Here is a 20,779-nt window from a genome sequence, read left to right as displayed (position 1 = left end):
AAACTTCTCATGTAAAGCATCCTCCACTGTCCTTATGTAGCTGTGTAACTGTTGACTGCTGCATATTTTAGGCTTTAATCCACATGTTCTATTTCCTGTGCGGCCCTAAACATTTTACATAAATCCAGTGTAGAGCACTGTGGTCAGTCAGTACATTTTAAGTAAGTTTAGTAAAAACTTATTTTTAAGTTCCAAAACTAATTTATATTATATATAATTTATATTATTTTAGTCTGCTTTGCCATTTTTGTTCTTCAGCACATTCAGCCACCCTCCCTCTGTCAGCTCCCGCAGTTGTGCTGGAAGTGACTTTACTTAATGGTCCTTGAACTTCCTGGGGGAGCACTAGGATAGATATGGGGCCTGAGAGGCTGTGACTCTGGATTTCTTTTAGCTTCCCTTCACCTTACTGTCATTTGAGGAGAGCACAGGCAAGAAAGAGCCCTTCATACCAGAAAGCCTGAATTACATAGAGCAGAGCAGGCTATACCTGTGTGCTTCCCACTGATCCCCACATTTTTCATCACTATACTCCTTACAGGTAGGAAGACTTGAAGATTTTGAAGAATACCTTACTCTTTCGGCTACCTTGTTGTTTTTTTAAGTTTACCAGTTTCTCCCTGTGAGAGGCTCTATCCTTGAGCATGGTTTTTCTCTTTACCTTTTATACTACAGCTTCAGAGCCTACTGCCCTGCCAGCCTTCTTTCTCAGGAATTGACGGTACCCTCACCAGCATCAGTGGTCTTTTCTCAGCCTTCCTCTCTGAACTCTGTTTTCTTGGGCCTGGACGACAACCCATTTCTTTTGATCTCAGTGATCCCAGATTTTCTCTGGTTTCCTTCTGCTTCTACGTCATTCCCTCTCAGGATTCTTGCTGGGGTCTCTGGCTCCTTGAAGGTGTGACTGTGTCACTAGCTGTCAAACAAGCTTCGGCTGTTTTGTGTCAGTGTGTTATGTTCATTTCTTGAGCTGCACTCAGCGAGTTCCTCTTGAGTCTGTGTGCACGCTCTGATTGGTCCCCGTTCTAACTTACTGTCTGCACCTCCCCCGTCCATTGATGGTCTTTTTTTCCCCAATACTTAGTCATCCATGGCCAGACTCCCACATCTCTTCACAATTGTCCCTGATACCTTTTGCCTTTCTTCCTGCTTTCTGGGCTAGTGACTTGAAGAAATCTTAGATGTTTTCATGTCTTGTTATTACTAATCCTTCATTTCTTTGATCCAGTCATTTCTTTGAAATGCCCATTAGATTTTGTCCTTTCTTTTCCATATATGGCGTCCTGAGCCACATCCTTATTACTATAGCCAGGCTTTCTCCAGCTGTCTCCTGCTGGATCACCTTATCTCTTTCTCAGTCACCTGCAGACCTGTTGCACACCACTGCAAACTAGCCTTTCTGAAGGACTGCCCAGATCCTGCCAAGTACTTCTTAGAACCTTGTTGGCTTCCTCAACTCAATGCTTTGGTCACTACCACGGTCTTGCTGCTGTTTATTGCTGCCTATGCCAGTAGTAGCTCATTGCATCCTCAAGTGGGTAACTTTCCCTAGCATGCAGGCTGTGACTGGAGTTGAGTGGGGAAGGGTGCAGAGAAAACAGATGGAAAGGTTTACCAAGGCCAGCTCTCCATAATCTATACAAAGGGAGCTTTTTTACTTCTCTCCAATGTTGTCTGCTTGGGGATTTCAGACCCAATGACACTGGAGTGTTGTGGGAACTCAGTTGCTGTTTGTATTAGAAGATATATTATGGATTTGAAACAGCGTGCTGGTAAATAATTTTCTCAGATTTAGCTGATGAACAACTGGGAGCTGCTTATACAAATAAACATATATTTACAAATATATGCTTATACAAATATACATATATTTATTCTCTTTTTTCAGTAGTAGGTGCAAGAATTTACTTTAATCCTTAATTGTTTTTTGATCAAGAAGTAGAGTTTAAAATTAGCTGATTAATGGGATTATAATATGAAAAATAGTTACTTATTTGACTAAGTTTTATCTTTTGTTTCCTTTTTTTAAGCCTTAATTCCAGATGCTCCAGAGATCTTGGATTTGTCTGCTGATTTCTCAACTTCTACATTACACCTAAAGTGGAATGACAAGGGTTCTGTTTTTCCACATCACTCAAATGTCATCTGGGAAATCAAAGTTCTACGTAAAAAGAATATGGAAATCGTAAAATTAGTAAGTTTGAACAAAAATAGTTTTTTTCCTGTGATATTAAAGAAACTGAATACTTTTTTAAAATTTTAAAGTGGCAACAGTGAACCTTTAGATTATTAAAGAAGTAAATCAGATATCCTTTGGGGGTTCACTAAAAACTGTATGCTATGCCTAAAAAAATCACTAAATTAATGAAATAATGTGTAACCATTATAGGAAGTTTAGGAAATTAAGGGAGGATTAATCCATGTTTCTGCCACTTGAACATAGTAAACAATATCTTTGTGTATTCCTGTCTAACCTTTTTTATATGCATGTTTTTACATAAATGAAATTAAAAATATACATATAATTTAATTTACATATTACTATAAATTATCTAACATTATAGACATAAAAATAAATGTTTTGCAACATATTTAGCCATAGTAATTGAGAAATCTATAAGTATAAATCTATAAGTTTGTGTAAATCTATAAGTTTGAATAAATCTGTAAGTTTGAATTTATCTGAATCCAAAATAACATTCTTATATTTAATAGTACATGGTTTTTTTTCCTCTAATTTTTAAAATCTTGTTTATGAATAGTTTCCTAATGATCCATCTTTAGTTTGTTATTAATCTAAGGAATAGTGAGAAATAGCAGTGAAAAGTATTGACAGCTAGTACATGGGAATTCCCTCTTTCATCCTTTTACTCTTTTCCTCTTTAATGCACTTGAAATATGCCTAGTTATGGACAAGAATTAGAAGACCATGATTTTACAGTTTATTTGCCTAAGTACATAGATAAAATAGTAAAGATAATAAATAGGATTATTCTGTATTTCATAGTCACTGTATTATTTTTCCTTTTTGACAACCTATGTATTACATCCTGAAACAATAGCAGCCATAATTGTAGTTATCTTGTATCCAATGCTTCTGGCATTCCCCTTCCCGGCACTATTGTGAAAGCTCTCTATATGTTAATAGTTTGCATCTTCACAACAGGCCCCTGGGGGAGGCTCTATTAGCATCACCCCCATTTTACAGATGAAGATACAGAGTCACAGGAAGACATTAAGTGGAGGAACCAGGAATCAAACCTAGACAGTTGATTCCAGAGTCTGTGCTCTTCCTTAACCAGTACGATCTGTATTGTATTACATAATCAGTATACTTATTTTCATCTAAGATGCCCTCCCTTTCCTTTTCACCTATACAAATTGAATACACATTTCAAGACCCAGGTCAAATCCTATCCCTTATTTTAAAGCCCATTCTAATTACTTAAGTGTAAAAATGCTCTCTCTTTTCTTGAGTTTTAACGGCAATTCTTGTGTGTCAGTCTGATTTGCAGCTAACTTTGATATAGCTCTACCATTGTTGTCTTAAAACTATTACTTATTTAAAATTGTATTGTGTAACTTTTTTTATGGCCTAACATTTTATATTCTGCATTACTACTTACTGGCTTAGGATGACTTCTCAAAACCTCCTTTTTCTTATTTGTAAAGTGGTGCTAATATTTGCTGTAGTAAATGGTATGATATTTATAAAGCTACTAAACAGCTATTAGTTGTTATTAATTCCTTTGGGAGCTAGATGGTTTGTTTGTTTTTTTAACTGACTTAGGGATGCTGGAGTAAGAGGGATACTCTTTGACATGTAAGTGAATCAAACATAAATGAATGGAAATATTATTCTAAGGTCATGTAACTCATTGCCAGAAGATGCGTAACAAGACAGCAATGGCAGGATAGTAATTCCCTACCTTCTAGAATATGATCTTTGGAGAAAAATCTTTCTGTGGGGAAAAATAACAAGAGGCAAGAAAAATAGAGCTAGAACAAATTAATTTTAAAAAGTTACTCCTGTCCATAGTAAATATGACATTTTTATTTATAATTATATTATTAGTATTTAAGGTAGAATTGCTTATAATCAGTCATTTTATGACAGGTTATAATGCTATTATTTTGTAATAGCTTAAAGATCATTAAGGATCATGAAACACTATAAATGTGAGTTTCATTTATAAGTTTCATTTATAGTGTTTCATTTATAACTTGACATTTTCTGCCCGCAGCCTCACAAACAGCTGTGGAAGCTTTGCACTGTGCAAGCCAGGAGTGAATGATGCCTGGGAGTTATGCAGCCCTCTCTCCTCCTCTCATTTTTCTCTCTTGTAAACAATGAATTCTTTTAGCTGATTCTTTTATTATTTGTCTCCATTTTTCCAGATAGCATGCTTATGTTGCTCTTATTATTATTATTATTTTAGTTTTTTGAGCAATGTTTTATTAACTTCCCACAATGGAAAATGAGAATTTAGTCCTGTCTCACTTCCCAGCCCAGGGACACGCACTCGCATGTATGTGCACTCACATGCGTGTGCACGCACGCGCGTGCTCTCTCGCTCTCTCTCTCTCTCCACTTCTTATTGTTTTCCAATATCATTATGTTATAATTTTTGGTAGACCATTATTCATTATTTGGATTACAGTTATATAAACACTATTTATAACTGAACCAAGTAGTGTTTACTATTCTTACTTTTCCTTTTTTTTTGTACATCTTCTTGTATTGTCTTGTACTTTTAGTTTTTATTTGTCTGCTTCATTAATTCAATCCTAAATTCTTTCTGGGTTGTGTGAATCTGTCTAAATGTTCAAACAAACATCAGTTTTGTCTTTGTGAATACATCTCTCTGAGGGCCTTCTGACTTACTTCCTGACCCTTTTCATATAAGAGCTCATGTGGATGCTGCCAATATTTGTATAGCACAAAGTGTGGCAAATAGCTGAGTATTCTGAGGTTTCTCAGGAGCTCCAGCAGCCTCCACTCCCAGTAGCCAACCCTTGGTTTGAAGAGATTAATACCTGGGTATACCTGTAACCCATTCAAGACAAACCTCTGTGTTTTTCAACACATTTGTTAGGAAGCTATGGTTCATCCTCATCCAGAGGATTCCTTTTATATTTGTCTTATGATGGATCCTCTTTTTCCTGAATTCCTTGTTTCCTCATTTTGGTGGAAGCATAAATTCTAGTAGTTATTTGCTATTTTTTGTAGATACTCTCTGCTAACTGCAGTGGTAGCTTACAGATATATTTTATTTAAAAAAATTTAAATCTGTTGCCAGGAAAATTTAAAAGACTGTCAATTCCGAATATTGAGAAGATGCAGAAGGATTGGAACTTTCATACCCTTCTGGTGGGAATGTAAAATGCTACTTGATGAATACATTGAGATACTACATTTCTGAAGATGTCTTTATTCTGCATTCACTCATGATTGCTAGTTTAGCTGGGTAAAAGATCCTAGGTTGGGAAATTTTCTCAAGATTTTGAAGGCATTGTTCCATTTGCTTCTCATTGTGGATCTATCTTCATCTGTTGTGCTGGACACTCATTAGGCCCCTTTCAGTCTGAAAACACATGCCTGTCAGCTTGGGAAATTTTCTTATTTTATGTCTTTGATTTCCTCATCTCTGTTTTCTCCTTTTTTTCTTAGAACTTCTGTTCTTTAGAAATTGTACCTTTCTGACCTTTCCTCTAATTGTCTTATCATTCTTACATTCCATCAGTATTTTGCTCTATTTTCTGAGCAATTTTTCCTAAACTTTATCTTGCACTTTTGAATTTCTATTAATATACGTTTTAATATACAAGAGATCCCTTTTCTCTTCTTAGTCCTTGTTTTAAAAAATTTATCATGTTCTTGTTTCATGGATGCAATATCTCTTCTTATCTTTGAGGATATCAGTGATTTAAAATTTTTTTTCTTTCTGTGCATTCTGTTTTTTCACATTGCTTTTTTTTTTTTTTATCTTGACCTTTGACTTTCACATTAGAACTTTTTCTCCACTTTCTGGTCATCCTGGTTGCTGCTCATATTTAAGTGAGTGGTTCTTGAAAAATAAAACAAGTCTAATTGGAACTTTTGTTTGCCTGGGTGGGACTTGTTGACTGGGACATCATTGTATGTGATTAGGATGGGCTGTCAAGCTGGAAAAATCTTAATATTATTTTAGGTTTTTATCTTGACCTGTTCATATGCTCCTTAGAAAAGTTTGTTTAGACTCTTACCTGGTGAGTATGTACTTGGCCATCAGTATCCTGGGGGCTGAGTAGGGAAGAAGGCAGGAGTGCCCCAGCCTTTAGAATGCATAGTTAGTTACCATTGCCCATCTGCTTTCCAGTGTCCAGAATCTTACCGGTGTTGTTTCTTCAATTTTTTGCCCTTGTGCATCTGTGCCTTTTTTAAAAAAAAAATCTTGTACTTTTGTTCTAGAGGAATTTCATGAAGTAAAGAGAAGGAAGTACATTTATTTAATCTGTTGTCTTTAACCAGAAGTCCCAAGGTCTCTTTTAGTATATCCTCATATATTTGATTGAAATCTTGCCCATTTTCCACAATTGAAATTAAGCTTCCTATATTATTATAAGTTGCATATTTAAAAATAAAAGTTGAAATATATGACACTTATATAAAAAAAAATCTAGTCTAAAATAATAGTTTATTTTGTTGAAATGCTCTCCTCTCTTTGACTTTAACCCTTGGAGATAAAAAAGCATTAACTGTTTTTTTCTCCATGAAAAATGGGACCATTTTAGGCAATGGTGTATTTTCTCATGAACTGTATTGAATGTTTTGAAATATTAACATCTTGTGTAATAATGAAGTAGGCCCTAAAGTTGAAGAAGTAAACATAAATGAATCATAATTATTGTTACTACAACTCTCTTTTTATGCCTTATAGAAAACAGGTAGTTTTACAAAAGAACAAAGCTTTGATTTACTTAGCTGGTAATTGTATATAGTCTGTTGTGTTTTTTTAACCCTAAAGGAAAGCAGGACATAGTACTTGGAAATAGAATTTTGTGTTTGTGTTCATTTTGTAGGTGACCCACAACACAACTCTGAATGGCAGAGATACAGTTCATCACTGGAGCTGGATCTCAGACATGCCCTTGGAGTGCGCCACTCATTATGTGGGAATTAGATGCTACATTGATGATCCTCAGTTCTCTGGTCGCAAAGAGTGGAGCGACTGGAGCCCACTGAAGAACATCTCTTGTAAGTGCATATTTAAAGAATTTTCGTTTCAGATGAATTAGATTAGTCTTGCTTAAGGGTAGGGTTTAGCTCACGGTTTTAGTTCTCTGAACCCCATTTGGATGCATGAGGGTCACCTGGGGATCTTCCAAGTCTTCCACCCCAGAACATTTTGATTCAAAAACTCTTGAGATAGGCTTCAGGAATCTGTATTTTTAAAGAACATACTGAGTGATTGGATAAACATCCAGGTTTAAAAATCACTTCGAATAGACATTGGAAGAACATTTAAAAATTTTATGTAGGCGGTAATGAGATCAAGTCCATATTTTTAAAATATAGCTCCCAATTTCTTGCCCATAAAGCAGACCGCTGTGAGCTGCAGTTACTGCAGAGAACATGGGAATCCGCAAGTATAGGACTTGCCTGGCAGTCCAGTGGTTAAGACTCCGAGCTTGCAATGAAGGGAGTGCAAGTTCGATCCCTGGTCGGGGAGCTAAGATCCCGCATGCCATGTGGCGTGGACAAAAAAATAAAATAAAATTAACAGTGTGAATCTGCAGGTATATCAAAAATCATCTGTACATTGAATAAAACTCATATGCAGGTATAATGTTGGCAATGTGAGAGAGGGCCTAGAAAATTGTTGACAATAAAATAAAGGGCTTTAAAAGGCTGGTAATCATTGTAGATTATTCACTCTAGTGACAATGTGGAGAAATGGATCAGAGGGAGGAAGGACTGGAAGCAGGCAGGTTAATAAGGAGAATCTTGTAGTTCAGCAAAAGGCAGTGAAGGTATAAAATAGGACACCTGGGTTTAGAAATGAAAAGAGGGAAGAAGTATAAAAACACTGAAGAGACCGAATTAGAATTAGTGCCTATGCTTTTGGTAGGGGAGAAATAGAGCCGAAGATGACTATTAGTTTGGGCAGCTGAGTAGCTGGTGATGCTGTCCAATGAGACAGAAACTATATGAACAAACTAGGTGGGAAAGATAAATTTCAATTTTAATATGTTGAGCTTGAGGTAGCTGTGAAGTGCCTGGGAGCAATTTCTCATTGTCAGTTGGGAATACAAATTCGGCATCCAGGTGATTAGTTCAAACTGGAAATATACAGTTGACCCTTGAACAACTGGGGGTTAGGGGCTCCGACCCTCCATGTAGTGGAAAATCCACACATAATTTATAGTTAGCCCTCCATACCCGTGGAACCTCCATATCTGTGGTTCCATAGCCGAGGATTCAACCAACTGCAAATCCTGTAGTACTGTAGTATTTACTATTGAAAAAAATCCACACATAAGTGAACCCATGCAGTTCAAACCCGTGTTGTTCAAGGGTCAACTGTGTGTTTGAGAATCATTAACATACGTGATGTGAAATTTTTTAAATCTTGGAGGTTAACATAACTCAAGGAAAGGGGCATGAAGACCAAGGACACATCTCTTAGAAGCTTGTATGAGGAGGGTTGGATGGAAGAAAACGAGGCCAGCAAAGCAAACAGCAGCCAGAGGGTTAAGAGTAGCAAAAGTAAGTAGTCTACACCCCAAGAGAGAAGGGAGTTTTGAGAAGGAAGACTTTAGGCAACATACCAGATGTTGTGGAAGTTGAAGGAAAGATTACTAAGACGTGGCCATTGGATTGAGTAGTTAGGCCACGGAGCCATTTTAGTAAAGTGGCCAGAGTAGAAGCCAGATTGCAGTAGATTAAAGAATGAGTAGGTAGAAAGGAGACTAGAGATAATATTTTTAAATTGGCTATTTAGGAAAATAAAAACAAAGAGGTGGCTTTAACCTACAGAGTTGGGATTTTTTTTAGAAAGTGCTTTTTAGGATGTGGAGTATTTAACCATACATGCAAGCTGATGGAAAGTAGGACATCTGATCTAAATACCTAGAATAATTTCAAAGGAATGGAATTATTTAATGTGTACCTTTTTCTTGGTGTGGATTTTTCACATGTGGATAAACCCGCTTAATTTGAACCTTTAGACTTCTTAGATATTAACCTGTGACCTTACACGTTGACTTGCAGTCCCCTCTACTCCCCCACCATCACCCCGTCATAAGTAAATAAAACCACACACATTTTTATTTCTTGTGTATGTCTTGCTCCTTTGAAACCTGGGGAGCGTACCTTATCTTTGGGCCACCATAATTACAAAGTACCTAACAGTGTGTTTTATGTACACTGGGCTAATTTATGTAAAAGACTTCTAAAGTATTTATAATTCCTTTTGCTCTTTCTAGGGTCTCCTGCTTCTCAGACTAAGGTTTTTCCTCAAGACAGAGTGCTACTTGTAGGCTCAGATATAACAGTATGTTGTGTGACTCAAGAAAAAGTGTTATCAGCACAGATTGGCAGTACATATTGTCCCCTTATCCATCTTGATGGGAAAAATGTTGCAATCAAGATCCGTAATATTTCTGCTTCCGAAAGTAGTGGAACAAATGTGGTTTTCTCTGTAGAAGATAACATGTTTGGAACAGTTATTTTTGCAGGATGTAAGTATATAATTTTTTTTTTAAGGAAAGAGTTCCTATTAATCTGTTTTGGTCCTCTTTGAAAGCCTTAATGCTTTTTTGGGGGGATGATTTTATTTCTTTCTTATTTTTTTATTCTTTGATACAAATGACATTATGAGGGTACCAGCATTTTTGCTTGTTTTAAGGTGAGTTCTAAGCTTGTTTTCTACATACCTGTATCTATATAATTTGCAGCTTTTGTAATAAGATTTGAAACATTCATCTGCTAATTTTTAGTTTAAATTCTTAGTTAACAGCTTTGTTGAGTCAAGGGCAGGTAGTATATAATATTTCTTACTCCTACATCATTTAGGAATTTTTTTGTATAAATTAATTTCCCACCTAATTAAAGCATACCTTTTTTTTTAAGTACCTGAATTAAAGAAATTGTAATGATTTTACACAAAATCTTTCAAAAGCATAACCTACGCTTCTCTGATGAGAGGAGGGTGGCTGCAGGACATGGGGGGAGGAAGAGTCCCCCTCTCACTGTGTTCTGTGTCTGATGTACTCTCCGTAATGCAGGGGCATTTTTTAACATGGTCACTTCTACGTTCCATGACGTTTCCAAAAGTTGTTGTGGGTGGACTGCCTTACCTATATGGCTTGTGTTGTGCATCCACAGATACTTTTGTATTTAGAGCTTTTCTGTCCCCTCCCCTGTGGTAACTGTAATGTTCTAATGCACTGATGGCTTTGCCTCCAGCAGTGCTTCCCTTCCTGCTCACATTCGGAACTTAAAGTTTCTAGTGGTCCAAGGGTCTCATGAATAAAGTGTGTGAAATGTAGTGAATGGATTTTGTCATTTTCTTTTGCTCACTCAGTGATTTTTCTTATGTTTTTTTTTTCTTATGATTGTCAGTTATGCTGTGGATCAGCTGCTTTCAGTCACTTTTTTACTTCCATAGAAATTTATGATAAATTACATTCATTTGCTGATAGATTCCCAAGGGAAGGGGATTAGGTGCCCTTCTCAGCTTGATGGCTGTAACCTTACTCTCTTTTTGCCTTCCAGTAAGGCATTTTGGAATGCAAGTGAGAGTGAGGATATATTCGAATTTAAATTTTAGAAATTTAAAAAATTAAATTTTCTTTCCTAAATGGAATTTTAGGAAGTGATGTGCAACATTCCTCACAATTGATCATGGAGTCTAAGTAAAGAACCAGTGTAGTGAAACTGCTTGATAAGTGATACCAAAAAGTGAGATACTCACTTAAAAGAATGAAATAAAAAATTAAAACTTAAAAGATGAGAATATTCACTGTTTTTATTGTTTCTAACAATGTTCTAATCTTTTATCATAGTTCTAGAGCAAACCTATTTAGTTCATAATTTAGCTTTCCTTTATAACATTTGGAGGTTGAAATATTGATCAATATTTGTCAATTCAGGAACAGCAGTAACGTTTCACTTCAGAGGGAGCTCTTTAGAAACTTGCAGCAAGGGCAGACTGTGGTGTGAGTTAGGGATCAAGATTTACTTTCCTTTACCTTATGGGTAGCTTGTTATCCCATCATTTACTGAAAAGGCTGAAAAGAATGTTAGAATCAGCTTGTCAGTTTTCCCCTACACACACACATACACATTCAAATGTGACAGGATTTTGATTGATATTACATTAAATCTATCAATTTAGGAGGATTTTTATTCTTAGAATATTGAGTCTTCCAAACCATGAACATGGTATAACCTTCCATTTATTTAGATTTTCTTTGATTTATTTTAGTGATATGAGGTCTTTTATCTCTTTTGGTAAATTTATTCCTAGGTGTTTGATGTTTTCTGGTGCTATTAAAAATTGATGTTTTTAAATTGCGTTTTCTATATACTGCTACATAGAAAGACAATTGATTTATACCGAGCTTTTACCTAGCTTCAGTTGATTCTTTTGTAAGTGAATTTCTTTGAAAAGAAAATCAGTATATTTCAAGTACTGCCCCCTCATATTTTTTTCTCCTTCAATTTTTCCTTCTACTTCTGTCTAGTTTGCTCCTGTTATTTGGATTTTAAGTATTTCAACTTAATATATCTGCCAAATCCTAAAATAATCAGCATTTTAAATATCCTCAAAATTTGGGGTATGTGAATTTAATAAAACGACCAAAAGTTTGTCCTTAAGTTTAAAACAGTTTTCAAAATAAATATGTCAGTGTTAGTTTTATTATCCAGTTGGTAAACTTTCATATAAATACTCATTACTTCTCTTAATGTTACCTAAGATACTTGAAGGATGTAATGCTTATCTCTGGGGAAAGTATGTGAAATTTTCTAAGTCTTGTTTGATAAACTAAGGACTATTTTAAAAATTCAGGTTTTTAAAAATAAAGTTATCTTTTAGACTTTTTCAATGAGTAGATAGTCGTTTAACAAAACTTACCTCCATGGAAGATAGTTTGGATAAATATGACAGTAGGAAATATCAGTTTCTGTATATGCTTGGTTAAGTAAGATTACAGAAATATCACTTTCTATAATCAGTGTCAGACTGTAGAATTCTTATTTATCACTCTGCCTCACAAAACAAAAACAACTTTTTTTCTTTTTCTAGTCTTGCCCCTACAAAAACAGAACAGTCTCATTAAAGAAGGAAAACAACAAAAGATCAGTAATCACTTGGAATATAGGGATATGTAGAATTTTACCAAGAGTGACTTTGTAAATAATAGTCCTTACAACTTATTTAAGAACTCTGAAGCTTGTAACGTGGCTTATACTGACTTATGATTTGGTACTTCTTTTCAAATCACAGTATAAAGAGGATAGGTAATAATACTTTTAACCTGTAGATTTTTCTGATTTAACTAGTTGGACAAAGGTTCCTTTGAGAGATTTGATGGACTCTGAAATGGGATTTAAGGGAAAAGCATGATAGTTGATCTCTTCAGGTTGCTATTGGGGAGTTTCCAAATGAGCTAATGGTCACTCTTAAGTGACTAACTCTTAAGTTAAGTGATTAATTCTTAAGTTAATCCATCACTCCTAATGTAATATGAACTCTGAATCAACATGCTATACAAAGAATGGTAATTCCTGCACCATTCAAAATGTAAGCAAATGATTTTTTAAGGAAATTGTCTGAAATGTAATTAACATTTATGAAACATAACGTTTTCAGAGAAAATATACATAAAGTAACTACCTTTTTTTCTTTTTTTTTATTAGATCCACCTGATATTCCTCAAAAACTGAACTGTGAGACATATGACTTAAAAGAGATTATATGCACTTGGAATCCAGGAAGACCGACATTCTTGGTGGGCCCACGCAATACAAGTTACACTTTATTTGAAAGGTAAAGGTCTCTGGGAAAGGTTGTCAAACAGTGAGGAGTACCTTGGAAGGATGTTAAATGACATAAGAAGATGCTCTGTTTCATTTATATTATGAGAACAAATATAAAACAAAATATGCTGTAGAAAATTGGGTATACTATAAATACTGCACTTTAGACACATGCAGACTTGATATCTTGTCGTCTTTTTAAAAAAGCCTCTAGAAGGAAGAACCCTCAAATATGAACAGAGACTGTCTCTGGGTAGTGGGCTATGGCTGATTTTTTTCTTCTGTTTTCTGCATTGTATATATTTTCTTCCCTGAGTATGTAGTATATCTGTAATTAGAAATACAGACTTTTTAAAAAAAATTTATTAGAAATATACCCGTTCATCTTTTCCTGCAATAAATCTCTTGCCATTTTGAAATTATTTTAATATTCCTTAATGTTCTCTTAATTCAGTTTTTCAGGAAAATATGTTAGATTTAAAAGAGTTGAGTTGCCCACAAATGAAAGCTATCAGTTATTCTTTCAAATGCTTCCAAATCAAGAAATATACAATTTTACGTTGAATGCTCGAAATCCTCTGGGTCAATCAGAATCAACACTTTTAGTTAACATAACTGAAAAAGGTAAGCTGCTGCATAAACCAATGTCTTAAAAATAACTTTAGAAGTGGTAAAATGTCTTGAGGTTAATGAAAAGTGCTTCTAGAGATTACTTTTTACTGATTATTTCCTTTATAGTTACTTAATACTAATTTTGTAAATTTCATTTAAAAATCTTTATAATTTCAAGTTTTACTGTTTTATTAAATTCAAATAAAAATTTGAATTGTTTCATAGAAATTGTAAGTGGCTTTATCTGATAGTTTTTGATTTCTGAAAATAGTTTTTTGCCCAATTTTTAAAACCTTTTTATTTTGAAATAGTTGTAGACTCACAGGTGGTTGCAAAAATAATTACAGTCCTTCATCCGACTTTCTCAGTGGTAGCATGTTATGTAACTGTAGTACCATGTCCAAATTAGGCAGTTGACCCTGGTTCAACACTGAACCAGACTACTGACCTTGCTCAGTTTTCACCAGTTTTTATATGCATTTAATTGTGTGTGTGTGTGTGTGTGTAGTTCTGTGCAGTCAGATCCACGTACAGATTCACGCAACCCACCAATACAGGTCAGATACAGAACTCTTCTGTCACCCACAGGAACCGCCTCCCGCTGTCACTGTAGCAACACCACCCCCACCCCCATCAACACACACGGGCGCGTGCTAGAATCTCTGTTCCTGGAAAACAGCTAGTCTGTTCCTCATCGCTATTGTTTTGTTATTTTGGGAACGGTGTGTAAATGGAGTTGTACACTATTTAACCTTTAGAGGTTGGCATTTTTTACTAAGGATGATGTCCTTGAGATCCATCCAAGTATGTATCAGTAAATAGTTTGTTCCTTTTTACTGCTGATGATTTCTGAATTTTTACCAACCCTATTAATGTACAGCTCAAAATAGAAATAAAAGAGGCGTGTCTTTTTGCCACTCATTCCTGTGGTCATTCCATGTGTATCAACTCTGTGCCAGGCTCAGCAACACACAGAGCAGTGGCGTAGAGGCCTTCTCTTTAGAGACAGTCAGGGGCGTAAGGGCTTAAACCAAATGCATTATAATACAGCCTGGCAGGTGATTAGTAGATGGCTCCTGTTGCCTTACTTGTGAATATAAGTCACTTTTATCAATTATTCCTTCTCATCATCTTTGTTATGTCTTGATTTTTTCCATAAGGTCAGAAAAGCTACATCTTATACTTGCATGGCAGTTTTATATATATTTGTCTGCCCTCTGCCATTTCAGCCATATCGTCCACGTGATTCTTTCCCATCACTCAATTTGGTATATGCACTATCACCAGTGTAATTTGCAGTTTGCTTCACTGTACCTTTGTTCTTGCCAAGACCCCAGCCTGAAATGATTTTCTGCAACTGTTTTGCCAGTTTCATTCTGATTCATCCTTCAAAGCTCATCTTAAGTCCTATCTTCACTGTACATCTACACTTACATCTAAATTCCTGTAGCAGTGAATATCTGTACTACACCTTTAGGACTTAATGTATATACTCTTGTTGATTTTCCTTCTTTCTGTTTGTCAGTCCCCAAGTAAATGAGGGGTTCCTTAAAGGTAGAGACTGACTTACTACCTTTTAGTATTTCTGATGCCAACTGAGGAACCTTGAGCGTGAATGGTTCTTAAACAATGCTGGCCTGGTGTCAGCAGTAAAGGTGAGATTTGTATTCCACACAATGGTGGGTGGAACATTGTTGATCAGCAGTGATGACATCTCTTCTGTTTTTTTGTTTTCTTTGACTCTCATTTGTCATATTAGAAAAGAGCTTTTAAAGTAATCTTTGAAAATTGTATTTACAGTTCATCCCCATATTCCTACTTCAGTCAAAGTGAAGGATATCAGTTCAACAGCTGTTACACTTTCCTGGCATTTACCAGGCAGCTTTGCAAAGATTAAACTGTTATGTCAAATTGAAATTAATAAAACTAACTCAGTACATGAATTGGTGAGTAAGATTCTTCTATAAACTTCCCTTGAGGTTATTTTGGATAAAATACTTAGTTTTCAAAAATAATTAAGTAAATTGGTATGCATAAGTGCTCAGATTACTTATTATAGAGATTTACTAAGCGTGAAGACATTATATATCAATATCATAACAGCATTATATTTAGCACTTAAAAACAATTATAATACCGGATATTATAGAACGTAAGTTTGACTTTTACTACTCAGAATATTTCCAGGTCTAGTATAGTACCTGGCATGTAACTGGTGCTCAATAAATTTGTGAATGAATTAGTAGTTTTTGCTGTAACCATTGGTGTTAGTTAACGGACTAATCGGCACCAAAGAGAGGATGTGATTTTTAAAACTGCTAAGTGCAGCAATAGGAGCAAGTTATAATTGGGCGTTATAAGTCAAAACACGGCTTTTTTGTACATTTTAAATACTTAGGTTGACTTTTATGCTGCACCATCTTGTAATTTGGGGTAGGTCCAAAATAAATGATGTACTTAAATAGTCACTTGGAAACTTACTGATAATTTCTAGAAAATCAGTCAAACTGCAAAACGTAACCCAAAAAACTTCTTTGCAGTAAGTAGTTGGGAACTCAGAGACTTTCCTGAGGCATGCAAATCCTCAAATTTGTTTAGAAGTGCTTCATCTTAATTTATTTAGTTTAAATATTTGTTGACTAGTCTACATGTTTAGCACCACACTAGAGGTTCTAAGTGCCATATAAAAAAGATGCATAAGATGATGCCTGCCTCCAGTCAGTTTCCAAGTATCATCTGAATAATGTATTTAATCCTCAAGGTCATCTTAGATTACTAAGTTATATTAAGGTATATTGCATTACCATTAACCATTGACTGAATATCATCTTCTCTGCATAATTAATTGACCATTATTACTTAGATCCAACATTTGGACTAAAAAGATACTCAATTTTATTTATTGCTGTTGCAGAACATAATTTCACAGATTTGGCATTTATATAAGAATTAAAATATAGTGGATGAACTGCCTTGGTTTTATAGAGGTAAACTCTTATGACATTCAGTCAATTTATGTTACAAATTTGGGAGGCTTTCTTCTAAAAAAAATATATGCGTATATGTATGTATTCATATACATGTGATATTATATATGTAATATATATATTTGTTTCTAATAGCGGAATGTCACAATGAGAGGAATAGAAAATTCAAGTTATCTTGCTGCTGTGGATAAGTTAAATCCATATACCATATATACTTTTCGGATTCGTTGTTGTACTGACCCCTTCTGGAAATGGAGCAAGTGGAGCAATGAAAAACAATATTTAACCACAGAAGCCAGTAAGTTAACTGAGTGACTTATGGCTAATTATTACTATGGATCCTGAAATTTTGTTTTTAAAAGAAAATGTCACCAGAGTGACTAAAAGCAGGAGAATGTTTAGATAAATTGTGTAACTATATAATGCCTGCTAGTAAAATACCATACAGACATTTTAAATGATGGTTTTTCAAGTTTTGTGATACTATGGAAAAATGCTTGGCATGTGTTATGTGAAAGGACTAGGCTACCCTATCCACAATATGATTGCAGCTGTATTAAAATGATACATTGGAAACCAAACTTGAAACCGTAGTAAGATTTTAGAGTGATTTTTCTCACACTCTTTCCTCCTATTCCTGGAGTTTTAATAACCTATTTAGAGTGTCTCTTTTTTGAAAACAATTATTAATAAAGCTAATTTGGTGGAATTTTTATTTGTGACCTAGGCCTGAGAAATGGATGGGACTACAAGTTCTTGAACTTTAGTTTCTGTGGTACACCCAGGTCAATATATCTATAAAATCAGGTAACTGGTTTTCTAAGTATGATAACTTCTAAAGACAGAATGAGATACTATTCTTGATTAAGCAGATGTCAGCTTTAAAACAAAGCAAAAAATTTAGAAATAGGTGTAATTTTCAGAAATCATTCAACAAAAGATAGCAAAAGCTTTGTTTGAACTATATAATATAGGGACTATAAAACTTCTTCCAAAAAATTTAACAAACAGTAAGACAAAAAAGGACAGGTATTAACCCAGATTTTGTCTCTCCACATGAAGACTAGAAAGATGAGAGTGGATCCTTACAGCACACGTAAGAATTATTTGGATCATGCTTGAGTCCAGGGAGAGAGTGTACTAGTTATCTGCTGCTATGACAAATTGCCTCAGAACTCAGTGGCTTAAAACAGCAAACATTTGTTATCTCACAGTGTCTGTGGATCAGAAATTCAGACAGCTTAGCTGAGGCTACAGTCGGGATGTGGGTAGGGGCTGCAGGCTTGATTGGGGCTAGAGGATTGGCTTTCAGGATGGTTCAGTCACATGCCTGTTGGCAGGAGGCCTCAGTTCCTCACCACGCGGGCCTCTCCATAGGGCTGCCGGAGTGTCCTCAACATGGCAGCCAGCAGCTCCCAGACTTAGTGATCAAAGAGAGAACAAGGCAGCCTCCACAATGTCTTTTATGTCCTAGCCTCAGAAGGGACATACATCACATCTGCCGTACCCTACTTGTCACGCAGGCCAACGCTGATACAGTGTGGGAAGGACCACACAAGGGCGTGAATGTCAGGAAGCGAGACCAATATCATTGGTCATGTTGGAGACTGGCTGCTTTTGCTTTCAGTTGTGAGCTGTTGTTGCCAAGAGGAAGCATTTTATTTACGCCTCATTAAGACGAAGGCATTAATTCATTTAACAAATACTTGTTGGGTGTCCACCATGTGTCAGGAATTGTTCTAGTTACTAGGAATATAGCAGTGAATAAAACAGCAGTCTCTGCCCATGGAGTTTATAGGATAGGGGATTAGAAATGAGTTTTTAAAATATGTATATAATAGCGTATTGGGTGGCAGTGAGTGACACAGAAAAAAATAAAACCTAGAGAGAGGGCTAGGGAATGAAGGCCAGGCGGTTGAGGAGAGGGTTTGCAATTTTAAATAGAGCAGCTGGAAGAGACTTCACTAATAAGGTGACACTTGATCTGAAATATAAAGGAGGTGGTGAAGGAAGCTACGTGGTTAATTCAGAGGAGGCAAGTTCTAGGCAGAGGAAGAGAGGGCATAGGAAGTGCAGAAAGCCTGGGGCAGGTGTCCTTGGCATGCTTGAGGAACAACCAGGAAGCCAGTGTGTAGCCAGAGCCAGCTTGAGTAAGGGGAGGGGGACGGATGTGAGATGGAGAGGCAGCCTTGAACCCTTTTTTGAGGGACTTGAGGGTGATTTTAACCCATTGTAAGGGGCCTTGTGTTTTGTAGACATTTGGAGCTCAGCTTTTCCATTGCTCCATTTTCTAAGTGGAAGCCACTGACTTCTTCACATTTTTATTGAGAATTTCAAAAACCTAGACAAAAATTTCAAATACCACCATCCCACTTACTGATCTTATCAACTGACATAGTATGCATCTTCAAATACTAACTTTTAAATCTCTCTTCTAGTTCCTTCAAAGGGACCAGATACTTGGAGAGAGTGGAGTTCTGATGGAAAAAATTTAATAATATATTGGAAGGTAAATATCTAATTCTTCCTTGAATATTTAAATAACTTTATTATGCTGAACTAGTTAACTTACATATGGTACCTGGGTTATCAGGGAGCCAGGATTTCCCAGACTGGCTTAGCGTACAGTATTGCTGAGAATGTAACCTGGCTTCTAAAAGCCCCAGATTCCACATCACTGCAGATGCACCACAGTCACTGTAGTGAGGATCTCTGTGTCAAGAGCTGAGCATTCTTTAGTTTGATTTTATGAGGCCTGTAAAGGACGGAGGATTTCATGAATTCCATCTCTCTCACTTTAGTCAGAAATGCAGCCAGAAACCACAAGTTAGAATCTCAAGTGTTTATGTTGCATTTTCACTTCAATGACTAGGAAACCAACTTTTTATATATATCATGTGTAATTTGTTGTCCCCTAAGTAAATTGCATTATAATATGACAATTATAAAGTTTTACATAGTTTTCTAAAATTTTAGATAAAATATGAATTGCATTATGTTTTACTAGCTTTTCCTTACCAGAGCAAATGTTTTTGTTGCTGTATTTTTTTATCTGATTTATGAACATCAAAACCACAAACAATTGTCTTCTACACCAGATTTCATAGGAACAGTTATAACCAGATTCTTTTAAACAGTTAATTTTGTTATTGAAATTTAAACTATTATTTTTATAAAAATTTGACATCTTTACAGCTTTAAGTAAAGTAAATCTTTGAAGTCTGTGAGCAAGTTGTGTACACATTCCATTGCTTCGAGGTTGTCCGTATATGACTGTTCATCCCCTCTTACTCTTGATTAGCAAATCCCCTGGCTACCTGCAGTTGTCTGTCAGATTTCACAATAATATAGTAACGATTATATAAATTACTTCAATGTGAGAAAGTTTAGAATATTGTTCAAACGAGATAAATGTTTAACCAAGGATTAAAAATATTGAAGCGATTTGGATTCTAACGTCAGTGACTAGTTGATGGTTCTGCCATATTTCGTTGGAAAATTAAGTTGTTTTGGACATGTTGAGTTTTTTAAACATGTGCCACAAGGATATCTGAGTACAGTTCAGTAGGAGGTGGTTTGATGTAAGGCTCTGGAGCTTGGGAGAGGTCTGAGCTAAAGACATAGCTGTGAGTAAGCATATAAATGGGATCACTCAGGGAGAGCACGCAGGGCTGAAAGAGGCCAAGAGTGGAACTGTAGGTGATGGCAGGATATAAAGGACCAGCAAAGGAGGAGGATCCAGCAGGGGAGATTGGGAAGGCCAGAGAGGCAGGAAGACCAGAAGAAAATAGCTTTTGCAGAAACCAGTGGAGGGGGATGTGTGAAGGAATGAATAGTATCAAATGAAACCCACAAGTCTTAGGATGGTAACATGTCCACTGGACCAGGCCATCGGAGAGCCGTCGGGGACCTCTGTTGGAGCAGTGTCTTCAGCAGAGTATTAATGTCAGTGTCAGTCTGGATCAGAGGGTCCCATGCATTGCTGTATAAATTGGAGCAATTATTTTAAAAAGCAGTTTAGCTATATAAATAAAGAAGTTTGAATGTGAGGGAGACCTTCAAGATGGCAGAGGAGTAAGATGTGGAGATCACCTACTGAACACTGGCAGAAGACCTCAGACTTCCCAAAAGGCAAGAAACTGCCCACGTACCT

General features: G+C 35.9%; 1 protein-coding gene across 5 annotated transcripts in view; it reads left to right on the top strand.

Annotated features, from left to right (window-relative positions):
- Positions 1–20,779, top strand: part of LIFR (LIF receptor subunit alpha) — a 91,166-nt gene that overhangs the window by 41,633 nt on the left and 28,754 nt on the right. For all 5 annotated transcript variants that reach the window (XM_082382203.1, XM_082382205.1, XM_082382202.1 and 2 more), the window contains 8 exons: positions 2,031–2,194; positions 7,063–7,237; positions 9,469–9,723; positions 12,908–13,037; positions 13,482–13,651; positions 15,440–15,585; positions 16,762–16,924; positions 19,065–19,135. In XM_082382203.1, coding sequence (XP_082238329.1) covers positions 2,031–2,194; positions 7,063–7,237; positions 9,469–9,723; positions 12,908–13,037; positions 13,482–13,651; positions 15,440–15,585; positions 16,762–16,924; positions 19,065–19,135 — 1,274 coding nt within the window. The remainder of the gene's footprint in view (positions 1–2,030; positions 2,195–7,062; positions 7,238–9,468; positions 9,724–12,907; positions 13,038–13,481; positions 13,652–15,439; positions 15,586–16,761; positions 16,925–19,064; positions 19,136–20,779) is intronic.

Source organism: Balaenoptera borealis, assembly GCF_965194805.1.
Source record: "Balaenoptera borealis genome assembly, chromosome: 2".
NCBI classification, from domain to species: Eukaryota; Metazoa; Chordata; class Mammalia; order Artiodactyla; family Balaenopteridae; genus Balaenoptera; species Balaenoptera borealis.
Note: the sequence above shows the minus strand (reverse complement) of the source record. Positions and strands in the feature narration are given on the sequence as shown.